At 42.4% G+C, this 12,715-nt stretch overlaps 1 protein-coding gene across 2 annotated transcripts in view; it reads right to left on the bottom strand.

The window, feature by feature from the left end:
* The window catches only part of dmxl2 (Dmx-like 2), a 98,419-nt gene that overhangs the window by 77,837 nt on the left and 7,867 nt on the right, over positions 1 to 12,715 (bottom strand). For both annotated transcript variants that reach the window (XM_085804985.1, XM_085804977.1), the window contains exons 2-8: positions 9,006 to 9,131; positions 7,421 to 7,492; positions 7,222 to 7,300; positions 5,732 to 5,870; positions 3,888 to 4,127; positions 2,200 to 2,380; positions 558 to 738 (exon numbers count right to left, since the gene is read on the bottom strand). In XM_085804985.1, coding sequence (XP_085661111.1) covers positions 558 to 738; positions 2,200 to 2,380; positions 3,888 to 4,127; positions 5,732 to 5,870; positions 7,222 to 7,300; positions 7,421 to 7,492; positions 9,006 to 9,131 — 1,018 coding nt within the window. The remainder of the gene's footprint in view (positions 1 to 557; positions 739 to 2,199; positions 2,381 to 3,887; positions 4,128 to 5,731; positions 5,871 to 7,221; positions 7,301 to 7,420; positions 7,493 to 9,005; positions 9,132 to 12,715) is intronic.

The raw sequence follows: 12,715 nt of genomic DNA, 5'->3' as shown, positions 1-12,715 counted from the left end.
AAGTTTGAGAACCACTGCTCTAGAACAAGTATCCAACATTTTAAACATATTTCTAAGAAGTCTGAAAAGCTGGAAAAGCTGAATTTAAAGGGACAACGAGGAGTTTCTATTTGGTTATAAAAAAGTCTCATATTAATGTGGATGAATCTACGTTACCACTTGTTAATGGGCCCATTTTAGATAAATATATGGTTTTGTCTCTATGGTTATTTTGTTATTATTAGTGGTGGTGGAAATGCTGGGCGAGCCGACCAACGTTTCTTTACTTTCGGTTTCGTGGCGAGCCATGAGAATAACGCCGCCGAATCGCCGTTTATGGTGGGAACTACGACGGTATGTGATCGTCTTCCAACCTCTGACTTTAATTCTTCGGAGGCTCATAAATGTAGTGTGAAAACACTTCGCTTTTCCAAAACTCCTCGTTGTCCCTTTAACTGCAGAACAAAGATTATCCAGAATCCTCATCTTTACATGTCATTAAAAGCTGGATACTCCACAGTCGGCAGTGCAGCTCCATCTGGATCTACAGCCGTGTTGCCGTGTTATCATGTTGTTACCTGTGTTGGGGTTGATGCTGGCGGAGATGTGGAAGTGACACAGGGCGTTGGCGTGGTGAGCGATGTGGCGGTGAGTGTGAGCGTCCTGCGTGCCGAGCTGAGACGGCAGCAGCTCGCTGTGAGCCACCAGCGCCGAGGAGCGTCGCCGGCCTCGACGCAGGTGCTTCAGGTGGTGGATGGACTGGAGGAGCACACACACACACACACACACACACACACACACACAGAGAACAACAGGGGGTTAATATGATATTTATAGGCAGGGCTGCAAACTGGATGTGCAGGGAAATGCTCCTGCTCACAGGTTCATTTGTGTTCAGATGACGTCAAAATATCTCAGGTTGCCTATAATGAAGAGAATATATATAATTCATTGAAGAGACCTCGGTGGCTGAGTGCAAGTGAAATGTTTGTAAATGCACGTGTCAATATCCTTAAAGTGATATGCCAACATTTTCTTTTTTTTCCGTGTCTTGCCTCACTCCCGAGTCCATGACCAGCAGATAGACACCATCCTTTCGACTGTGTGTGCAGTAACAAGGGAGATAGAGCCGTATCGCCCGTAATTAGCTTAGCTCAAACACTGGAAGTGTATGGGTAGTGTTAGCCTGCCTCCTACCCGAGCCGAAATCAGCAGTCAGAAGCTGATTTCATTTTAGCTCTAAACTCTGTAAATATATCACTTTATCGACATTTAAAACATGTTTAGGTGAGAAAGTAGCAGTTTAGATCAGCAGTGTGTCGTTAATTTGTCTAAATACCAGCTGTTAAAAATTTTGTTCAGATGAATTCGGCGCTACTCAAGCTAGCCGTTGTGACCAACGCACTTCCGGTTACTTTCACAAAATAAAACACCCGTTGCCCTTTACATACAGAAAACCATGACGATAGAATTTGTGCTTTTACTTTGAAATAGGAAGCTAACCTACCCTCGATGTAGCTAGCTTGAACCAAAATAAACCGTCTTTGCTTGAACCCTCCGTTTTGACCGATCTCGTCCCGTTAGCGGCATTTGACCGCTCAAGATGCCTTACCGGAGAGTTTTGTCAGCTCTGAGACGAAGATCGGCCCGCCGGTTTCTGTTTAGAGTTGCTGAAGAGTTTCTCTGATGACTTTAGGTGGAGGCAGGCTAACACTACCCATACACTTCCAGTGTTTGAGCTAAGCTAATTACGGGCGATACGGCTCTATCTCCCTTGTTACTGCACGCACAGTCTAAAGGATGGTGTCTATCTGCTGGCCATGGACTCGGGAGTGAGGCAAGACACAAAAAAAAAAAATGTTGGTGTATCCCTTTAACGCTGTCCTCAGAAACCTGATGTATGGATTTATGTGTCGGCTTGATGCCTCAAGAAATCATATAATCAATAGTCTGATTAGCTCCGTCAGGTGTCAGTGTACGGTTTCTCTTTTAACTTTCTAGAAATTTCAATATGTAGTTCTTTTTATTTATTTATTATTTTCTATTCTCTTTTATTGTATGTGCTGTGCTGTTCATCTCAAATAAAGATAATACTGTATATATTCCTCTTTAGAAACTGTATAGATGTGATAATTTGTTTATTTTATTGCATCTCTTTAGTTCTGTGTTAAGAGCTGCAGAAACAAACGTCTAAACTCTTGAGTTGAGACTTGAATTTACCTCCAGAGCGTGCTGTATCTTGTCCTTGTTGCCCCCCAGGCCGGGCAGGCTGGAGCTGAAGGAGTGTGAGTTCTCAGAGATCTGTCCTCCCAGCAGACTGTCCTCGGGCAGCAGCGTCTCCGACCACAGCCGACACACGCCGTCCTCGCAGGACGTCAGCAGCACGTTGCACACCGAGCCCCTGCAGCAGCAGAGGGAAACGCTCTTTAGACATTATGAACATTTATAAAACGGAAAGGTGAAATCCGGCGATCTGATTGGTTGTTAGCCGTGGTATAATGAGCATATACCACGGCTACTATTCTAAAGCCTTATCACAGCGTAGGCTATCACTCCGCGTCAGGCACGTATGACTGGTATGAATGGAAGTTGTTGTCATGTATCCATGACAACGGACTGTTGCAGTCCGTAGCAAAAGACAGCTGATGTTTTTACGATGTTAAAAAACGGACAAAAGTAGTGTAATTGACATGTTGAAGGTTTAAACTTTCACCTCCAGAGGGTTAACAACGGTAGAGGGGACTGAGCAGTGACAGAGCTACTTGGAGCTAACGTCTGGAGAGGTGGGACTAGTTTTTCACAGTGAGGCTATTTTATTGGATAATATGTATTTCTGGTTGAATAAAACTACATGAAATTGATTGCATATTCCTCTTTCATATTGCCTTTATTGGTAACCGTTTTATAAAAGCAATATATCACTCCAGTCTGTGGTATACGCTCATTATACCACGGCTAAGGGACGTTGTTCGGCCCGACGCGAAGCCTGTCGTGATATATTGCTTAATTATGACAGAGCATCAGTGTGGCTCAGGTTTATCATCTCCACTGTGCCGATGCAGGTTTGATTAGTTACAGTGTAAAAGCAGAGACGGTGAAACTGTGAGCGAACGTGGGAGGAATCAGATCGACTGTCACACGTCCAGATTTCAGTCCAGGAGAAGAACAAACTGTTCATGTTCATGTTTCCTCCTGCTCATCAACATCAACACTGTGGTGTCAGGCTTTAGGAGGAGACATTTTGCCACTTTTTTCTAGAATTGTTTTTGAGAAATTCTACTACTTTTTTCTAGAATTTTTTTTATTTTTTTTATTTTTACCACTTTTTTCTAGAATTGTTTTTGAGAAATTTTACTACTTTTTTCTAGATTTTTTTTTTACCACTTTTTTCTAGAATTGTTTTTGAGAAATTCTACTACTTTTTTCTAGAATCTTTTTTTTTTAATTTCACCACTTTTTTCTAGAATTGTTTTTGAGAAATGTTACTACTTTTTTCTAGATATTTTTTTTTTACTTTTCAGAAACACTTCCAGAAAATAATCAAATCAAGTTAAAAGAAATTATTAGAAATAATGAATTTTATCCATCATTTTAAAACAGTGGTTAAAATTTTAAATAAAACCATTGGATGGATTTTACTGTGACTGAGGGTTCGAGTCCAGATCACCTCACCCCGACACCAAGTAATCCTGTGTCTTGATATTTACATTATTCCTCCTCAGCTAAAAAGAAAAGATGATTTGATCTAAAATCGAAACCATATTTAATGTATAGATTATAATGACTAACTAACTAAGACTAGGGATTATGGCAATGGGCCAATTTGAAAAAAAATGTTGAACTATCCCTTTAATGTTTCAGGTTGTGGGACAGTGTGTGTGTGTGTGTGTGTGTGTGTGTGTGTTTACTTGGGCATGAACTTGCTGGTCTTCCTCCAGGACATGCCGGTGACGGAGCGAGGATGAGCCAGGTAGACGAAGGAGAAGTGAACAGCCGGAGGTTTCTTATCGCTGGCGTCTTGGACCACCACGGCCGAGCGCCAACCGGTGCTCGGGTACCACACCTTCAGCAGACAGTCGTCCTTCCCCACCGTGGCAAAGTACTCGCCGTCGGGCGACCACTTGGCCACGTGGATAGACGCGGCCGTTCTGACACAAACACACAAACACACAAGAACAAAACAAACACAATCAGCTATAGGGCTGGGACGATACGCTTTTCTCCCGATTCGATTCTTATACGATTTTTTGGATGGCGATTCGATTTAAATTGCGATTCTACGACATTGCAGATTCTCTACTGTAGGAGCCTATAAATTAACATACTCCATTATAAAGTGAACTTAAACTCTTTTCAAAACCTGGACTCTCGGTATGTAAAAAAGGCGAACAAATGCACTTTTTTTTTTTTTGTAGCTGATTAGGGGTGGGAGAAAAAATCGATTCACATAAATCTCGCAATATCTTTTTTGACGATTTTTAAATCGATTTTTTTTTTCAAAAATCGATTTAAAAATCGTCAAAAAAGATATTGCGATATTTATGTGAATCGATTTTTTCTCCCACCCCTAATCAGCTACATTCACTTCTGCAGAGGAAACAAACACAAACAGCTGGATGAGCAGCAGCTGCTCGACGCACACCGCTCCACTTCCCTGTTCCCGTGGCCGCACCAACCGGACGCACACGTGTGTCATCAGCTGACAATTACTAACAGGGCATTATCATGTGTGTGTCTGTGTGTGTGTGTGTGTGTGTGTGTGTGTGTGTGTGTGTGTGTGTGTGTGTGTGTGTGTGTTTACACAGCTCAGAGCGGCGGCGGCTCATAACGACGTACTGAACTCAACTCTTTCATGTGCAGCTGCATGTAGCCAATCAGTAACTAACTGTCTGTATGTTTTATGAGTGAGAATGATGAGACTCTACGACCTTGAAGAGGAAGAAAGTTAAATATTGTCTGCACGGGTCAGAGGAGAGATGCATGATGGGAAGAAGAGAGAAACATGTTTCTGTTTGCACTCAGCCGATCTGATGCATGAAACCTTTTCTCTATTTGTCCATCAACACTTTATACATGGGAGAGACAACGTGCTTGACTCACATGAACAGAAACAAAAACAAAGACAGGGTGCTGAATTTCTAATGAGGTATAATGTTAAAAAAAATGTAAGAAACAGCACTCTAAGTTTAAAGGGATAGTTCAATATTTTGTCAAATTGGCCCATTGCCATAATCCCTATAGTCATAGCAGTAGGTTTGTTACCTTTAACATGAGATAATAACACAACGTTACCACACAGAGTTGTTTTAGAGGGAAATTCATGCAAAACCACTGATGCACGTTGCCTTCAGGGACAGTTTTTCATCAAGCAGTCTCTGCATTTACCTCTAAAACAACTCTGTGTGGTAACGTTGTGTTATTATCTCATAGCGTGGTGAATGAGCAGGTCACAACTTGTCCACCAGAGCGTTGTGGAGTTGTTGGATTGTGTATTTGATGAGTTTGACGAGGGAAACCAAGAAATCCCATGAGCCTCCGTAGCGTAGCTCTGAGCAGCTCACGGCTCTGCCCCGCCGTTCTAAAAATAGCTTGCACCGACAATTAAAGGTAACAAACATACTGCTATGACTATAGGGATTATGGCAATGGGCCAATTTGAAAAAAAATGTTGAACTATCCCTTTAAAGGAAACTTGGGAGTGATGTTTCCTAATTTTTTTTAACTCAACATCAACACTTCAACATGAACCCACTTGCACTGCCAGACGCAGGTCCAGTCGTTGAGGACGGGGTGAGGTTTGTCGTCCGTCAGCTCCTCCTCCTCGATCAGAGCGTCGGCCAGCGGCGGCGCCCACAGCTGCAGCCGCTCCGTCGCCGCCAGGATACGGTTCCCTGAGACAGACACACGTTACACACAAGGATGTCACGATTATAGATTTTCATGGTACGATTATTGTCAATTGTATGCATTAATTAATTTCACAACACTATGAATGTGTAAAATCAAATATAGTCAAAATATAATTACATTACTCACTGTTTATACAAAATATTTCAAGTATCTATTAATATATGACCTATTATTAATTGAGTGCCGCGCTCCATTCCAAAGTTTTAGTCAAGTGTACCGGCAATTTAGAGCCACAGTGTATTCTATATTATTGCCACCAACACATACTGTGGCTCATTTGAAAGGTGAAACTTTCCGCTTCAAAGGGCCACAAACTGTTTGTTTCTACGTGCCTCCGTTCCTGAGAAAAGTCAAGCTAAACATGGCTGGGTTTCACCAAAATCCCTCCTTTTTTCTAGAAAAGGAGATAGAGCGTCTTTTATGAAAGCTGCTCTGTTTGTGTCTGTCGCTCTTCTGACACTCGCATTTCTGGATCAAAGGGCTCGTATAAGATAAATATATACAACAATTGTTGTTCTATTCACAAAACCACCAATTTACACATAAAGGTGTGTTAAAGTGTCTATTCTCATAATCAAAAAAAAAGCAAAAAACGAGAAATTAGTTTTTGGCACTCAATGAGTTAATATAAATGACACGCTAACATTTAAATTCCTACCAATTCAATGTTACGTTAAATAAATGGACCAGTATCTGAGCATTAACCTTTATTTTGACGCACATCTGCTGATACGGTTCTGACGTCATCTTTTTTGGGAAGTGACGGTATTTAGGAATCTTTACGATTAATTAATTGTGGCGTTTAATAAACCCAGTCGAGCTCTGAGATCTATTGACTCAGGTCAGATAGTGGAGCTCAGAGTTCAGACCAGACATGGTGAAGCAGCATTTAGCTGTGATGCTGCTCACAAGTGGAACAAACTACCAGCAGAACTGAGATCAGCTCCAACTGTCAGACCTTTTAAATCCAGGTTAAAAACATTTCTCTTTTCACGTACTTATAGCTGAGCTCTTTTTAAGAACTTAAAACTTTATCTATTTTCTTTTATTTTTACTTTTATTTGCTCTTGCTTTTAACTCTGTTTTTAGTGTTTTGTTTGTTTTTATTCTGTCTTATGCTTCTTTTTTTTTAATGTTTTGTCTTTATGTAAAGCACATTGAGTTGCCTTGGTATGAAATGCGCTATATAAATAAAGATGCCTTGCCTTGCGATTAATTGTGAAAACAAGTAATGGTAACATCCCTGTATCAGATCAAATCAAAATCGATGTGAATAAATCTTTTTCTTGATTGTGGTAGTTCACCCGGCCTCAGGCAGCAGCTGAGTCGTACCTTGCGGGTCCCAGGCCAGGTTGTAGGTGATGGCGTCCAGGAAGAACTGTCCCGTCTTCTGCCACTGGTAGTTCAGTTGCTGTTAGCGACACAAAGAAAGAAAAGATGAAGAGTTACTGAGCTGATCACAGAGACCTGGTCCAGGTCCAGGTCCAGGTCCAGGTCCAGATGTGGAGCTGCAGCTGTTTGTGTTTCTCACCTTGTGGCGTTTGTTTGTGTTGGTGCAGAGCGGCTCGAAGATGCACACGGTGTTTCCATAGGAGGCAGCGATCTGAAAACACACAGCACAGCTCTTCATCATCATCATCATCATCATCATCATCATCACAACGTTACTCACCAACATCAGAGCTTCTGCACAGTCACTACCACAGGAGGGAGGAGGAGGAGGATGAGGAGGAGGAGGAGGAAGAAGAAGAATAGGAAGGAGAAGGAAAAAGAAGAAGAGGAGGAGGAGGAAGAGGAGGGAGGAGGAGGAGGAGGAAGAGGAGGAAGAAGAGGAGGAGGAAGAAGAATAGGAAGGAGAAGGAAAAAGAAGAAGAGGAGGAGAAGAAGGGAAGAGGAGGAGGAGGGAGGAGAAGGAGGAAGAGGAGGGAGGAAGAATAGGAAAGAGAAGGAAAAAGAAGAGGAGGAGGAGAAGAAGGGAAGAGGAGGAGGAGGGAGGATGGAGGAGGAAGAGGAGGAAGAGGAGGAGGGAGGATGGAGGAGGAAGAGAAGGAAGAGGAGGAGGAAGAAGAGGAGGGAGGAGGAGGAGGAAGAAGAAGAAGAATGGGAAGGAGAAGGAAAAAGAAGAAGAGGAGGAGAAGAAGGGAAGAGGAGGAGGGAGGAGGAGGAAGAATAGGAAGGAGAAGGAAAAAGAAGAAGAGGAGGAGGAGGAGGAGGAGGAAGAATAGGAAGGAGAAGGAAAAAGAAGAGGAGGAGGAGAAGAAGGGAAGAGGAAGAGGAGGGAGGATGGAGGAGGAAGAGAAGGAAGAGGAGGAGGAGGAAGAAGAATGGGAAGGAGAAGGAAAAAGAAGAAGAGGAAGAGGAGGAAGAATAGGAAGGAGAAGGAAAAAGAAGAGGAGGAAGAGAAGGAAGAGGAGGAGGAGGTGGAAGAAGAAGAATGGGAAGGAGAAGGAAAAAGAAGAAGAGGAGGAGAAGAAGGGAAGAGGAGGAGGGAGGAGGGAGGAAGAATAGGAAAGAGAAGTAAAAGAAGAAAAGGAGGAGGAGGAAGAGGAGGGAGGAGGAGGAAGAAGAAGAAGAATAGGAAGGAGAAGGAAAAAGAGGAAGAATAGGAAGAGGAGGAGGAAGAAGAATGGGAAGGAGAAGGAAAAAGAAGAAGAGGAGGAGAAGAAGAAGGGAAGAGGAGGAGGAGGGAGGATGGAGGAAGAAGAGGAGGAAGAGAAGGAAGAGGAGGAGGAGGGAGGATGGAGGAGGAAGAAGAAGAATGGGAAGGAGAAGGAAAGAGAAGAAGAGGAGGAGGAAGAAGAGGAGGGGGGAGGAGGAAAAAGAAGACGAGGAGGAGAAGAAGGGAAGAGGAGGAGGGAGGATGGAGGAGTAAGAAGGGGAAGGAAAAAAAGAAGAGGGGGAGGAGGAAGAAGAAGAATAGGAAGGAGAAGGAAAAAGAAGAGGAGGAAAAGAAGGGAAGAGGAGGAGGAGGGGTGAGGAGAACACGGCCGGCAGCAACTCAAGCTTCATGTTGGTGTGTAACTGATAGTGTCTTTGTGTAGTGTGTGTGTGTGTGTGTGTAGTGTGTGTGTGTGTGTAGTGTGTGTGTAGTGTATAATGTGTGTGTGTGGACTCACCCGTCCCAGCTGGTGTGAACACTCCACACATCCCACCTGGATGTTCCCGTTCTGAGCTCCAGGGATGATCTGCACACACTCAAAGTCACTGGCCAGGATGACCACGTCACAGCCTGAGCCGTAGGCCTGAGGGACACACAACACACACAGATACACACATTAATACACACAACCACACACATTAATACACACATTAATACACAATGAGCCACACACCTGGACATCAACATCATACACATCAGGATTTAAATAACACGTTGTCATGTTCTGTGTGAACTTTGCCTGTATTTGTGTTCTTTTTCTCCGCCCATTGACATTTAAAAGTAACTCATTACCTTGAGTTTAATGCAAGCTTTTATTTTGAAAGGTGGTTTTGGTCACATGACAGTGTGCAGAGTATGAGCGGGAAATGCAAAGCTTCTACATGCGGTCTGCTTACAGCTCCAGCTATTAGCCTATCTTTTTCCTCCTGCTGCTTGTGTCTACGAAATTATCGCTTGTGAGTATTGTTCACAATTTTTAGTTAATTATGTCCTTACACAGATTCCAGTAGTGCATTGTAAATATTGAAATATTATATAATTGTTTATTTTACTCACATGTAAATCGTGCTAATGCTAAGCTAACAACTAGCCTACAGCTATTTGCATTGTCATTCCTGTGAATGTATTATGTTGCTTTAGTGACAATACAGTAATTGTTATTTTTCTGTATCATTTCAGTTTTACAAAAAATGTTTCAAGACCTCAGTAAAGGCCCTTCAACTTCATTCCTGCCTCTGAGTTTCTCTTGGAGCTTGTTCGCTATCTGTCAATTTGTGTAGTCACACACTGAGGACAGAATACACGTGTTCTCAATCTCCTCCATGTCTGAAGCTTCTGTAGTAGAGCTGCAACAGTTAATCGATCGATTGATTGAACAATAATAGATTACTAAATTAATCATCTACTATTCTGATAATCTAATAATCAGTTTGAGTCGGTTTTTTTTTAAGAAAAAAAGGCAAAATTCTCTGATTTCAGCTTCTTCAATGTGAATATTTCTGGTTTCTTTGTTCCTTTATGACAATAAACTGAGTCTCTCTTTGGTTTGTGGACAAAACAAGACATTTGAGGACGAGAAACACTGATTGATGTTTTTTTTTTTTTTTTTTTTTTACATTTTATTGACCAAACAACTAATCGATTAAAGGGATAGTTCAACATTTTGGCAAACTGGCCCGTTGTCATAATCCCTATAGTCATATCAGTAGGTTCGTTACCTTTAATTGTCGGTGCAAGCTATTTTTAGAACGGCGGAGCAGAGCCGTGAGCTGCTCAGAGCTACGCTACGGAGGCTCATTTTGGGATTTCTTGGTTTCCCTCATCAAACTCATCAAATACACAATCCAACAACTCCACAACGCTCTGGTGGACAAGTTGTGAGCTGCACATTCACCACGCTATGAGATAATAACACAACGTTACCACACAGAGTTGTTGTAGAGGGAAATTCATGCAAAACCGCTGATGCGCGTTGCCTTCAGGGACAGTTTTTCATCAACAGTCTCTGCATTTCCCTCTAAAACAACTCTGTGTGGTAACGTTGTGTTATTATCTCATAGCGTGGTGAATGTGCAGCTCACAACTTGTCCACCAGAGCGTTGTGGAGTTGTTGGATTGTGTATTTGATGAGTTTGATGAGGGAAACCAAGAAATCCCATAATGAGCCTCTGTAGCGTAGCTCTGAGCAGCTCACGGCTCTGCTCCGCCGTTCTAAAAGTAGCTTGCACCGACAATTAAAGGTAACAAACCTACTGCTATGACTATAGGGATTATGGCAATGGGCCAATTTGAAAAAAATGTTGAACTATCCCTTTAATCATTTAAATAATCGATGGATAATGAAAGTAACCGTTAGTTGCAGCTCTACTCTGTATGAACACATTTTTAAAAAAAGCACAACTATGAATATTTCATCAGCAGGGTGATGAGTGCAGCACAGGGAGGACACACACACACACACACACACACACACACACACACACTAAGAACATTACACATACACACAACATAATAAACACATGTTTTCCAGGTGCATTAAAGATATAATTACACACACACACACACACACACACACGGAGCATTTGTTTAGTGTCCACCCTGTGTTAAGATTTGGATAAAGAGCAGCAGGTAAACTGATCCAGAAGCAGCAGCAGCAGCAGCTTCACTGCTGCAGCTCAGAGGGACGACACCGCTCCCGCCCTGCATTATTCAGGAGAACAGGAGGAGGAGACACACACACACACACACACACAGACAGACACACACACACACACAGACACACACACAGCAGGACAACGTTACAGCCAGAGCTGCGATCTAGAGTGACAGCAGCCGAGGACGACGACAACACAACAACACAACACACAGGGAACTCTGCTGCTGCACTACAGCTGCAGCTCAGTCACCGTCACACACTGGATACCAGTCGGCACACACACACACGCACGCACGTACGCACGCACGCACACACACACACGCACGCACGTACGCACGCACGCACGCACACACACACACCCTGAGTTGATGAGTGTGAGTGAATCAGCTTTAAACTCGTCTTAAAGCAGAAGTAAGCGATCCGGTCGTTTTGGCTAATGCTGCGTTCCAGGCAGGCTTTTGAAACCGTAAATTACAGCTTCAAGTCACGACTTACGACTTTGTAGCGTTCCAGACAACCCACTCGTGTTTTTCCGACCTGTTTTACCTGTGAAAGTCACTATAACGGCCACTCGTAACTTCTGACCCGTGAACTCGTACCAGATCGAACTGGTACGACTTCACAGGTCGGAAAAACACGAGTTACGGGCTGCCTTGAACGCACCATAACAGTCCTCGTCCCTACGTCACCACATTCACGCGCATCCCTTGGCTGCACACACAGCCCTGCATGCCGTTCTCTCTCCTCATTGGATAAAACTTGTAGGATACGAGAAAAGTTTTCTCCTGGGCTCAGAGCAGAGCAGAGTGACTGACAGACCCGTGTTTCAGACCAAACACTCTATAGAAGTGATTGCTGTCGGAAGATAGAACTATTTAAGACTTATATTAACACAAAAATATCGCTTACTTCTGCTTTAAAACCCATTTTTACTCCCAGGCTTTCAACTCCACATGAGACTCTGCTCTTGTTTTAGTGTTTTATGGTTTTACTTTTATTTATTTAGTGTTTTATTGTTTCTAATTTACTTGTAAGAACAATGAACCAACTGTTCTACTGTCTGTTTGATTTATTTTATTGCTTTTAATTGTTTCATGTCTCTATGTACAGCACTTTGTTTTCAACTACGGTTGTTAAATAAGGTTGAGTTGAGTTAAACTGAACTTCCTGTCATTGTTGTGCAGTTCTGTCAGTCTCTGCATGTGTGTGTGTGTGTGTGTGTGTGTGTGTGTGTGTGTGTGTCACTGAGAGAGTCAATATAAAGTAAGATGAGTCATTAGCAGCAGCAGATGTAATATTATGACACAGAATCATTTTTAATGTTGATAAAATGTAATAAATACAGTAATAAATACTTTTATATAGTATATGTGTATTTATAATATATGCATATTTTTTACTAGAATATTTTAATTAATTCTATTTTATTTTATTTAAATTATTCATTCTATTTTTATACCTTTATGTTTGCACCTGACGCCAAGACAAGTTCCTCGTGCTGTCTGAGCTGT

Source organism: Trachurus japonicus, chromosome 3 (assembly GCF_045865225.1).
Source record: "Trachurus japonicus isolate A0001 chromosome 3, Traja_1.0".
Taxonomy (NCBI): Eukaryota; Metazoa; Chordata; class Actinopteri; order Carangiformes; family Carangidae; genus Trachurus; species Trachurus japonicus.
The sequence above is the reverse complement of the archived record's forward strand: the minus strand, read 5'-3'. Positions and strand labels throughout refer to the sequence as shown.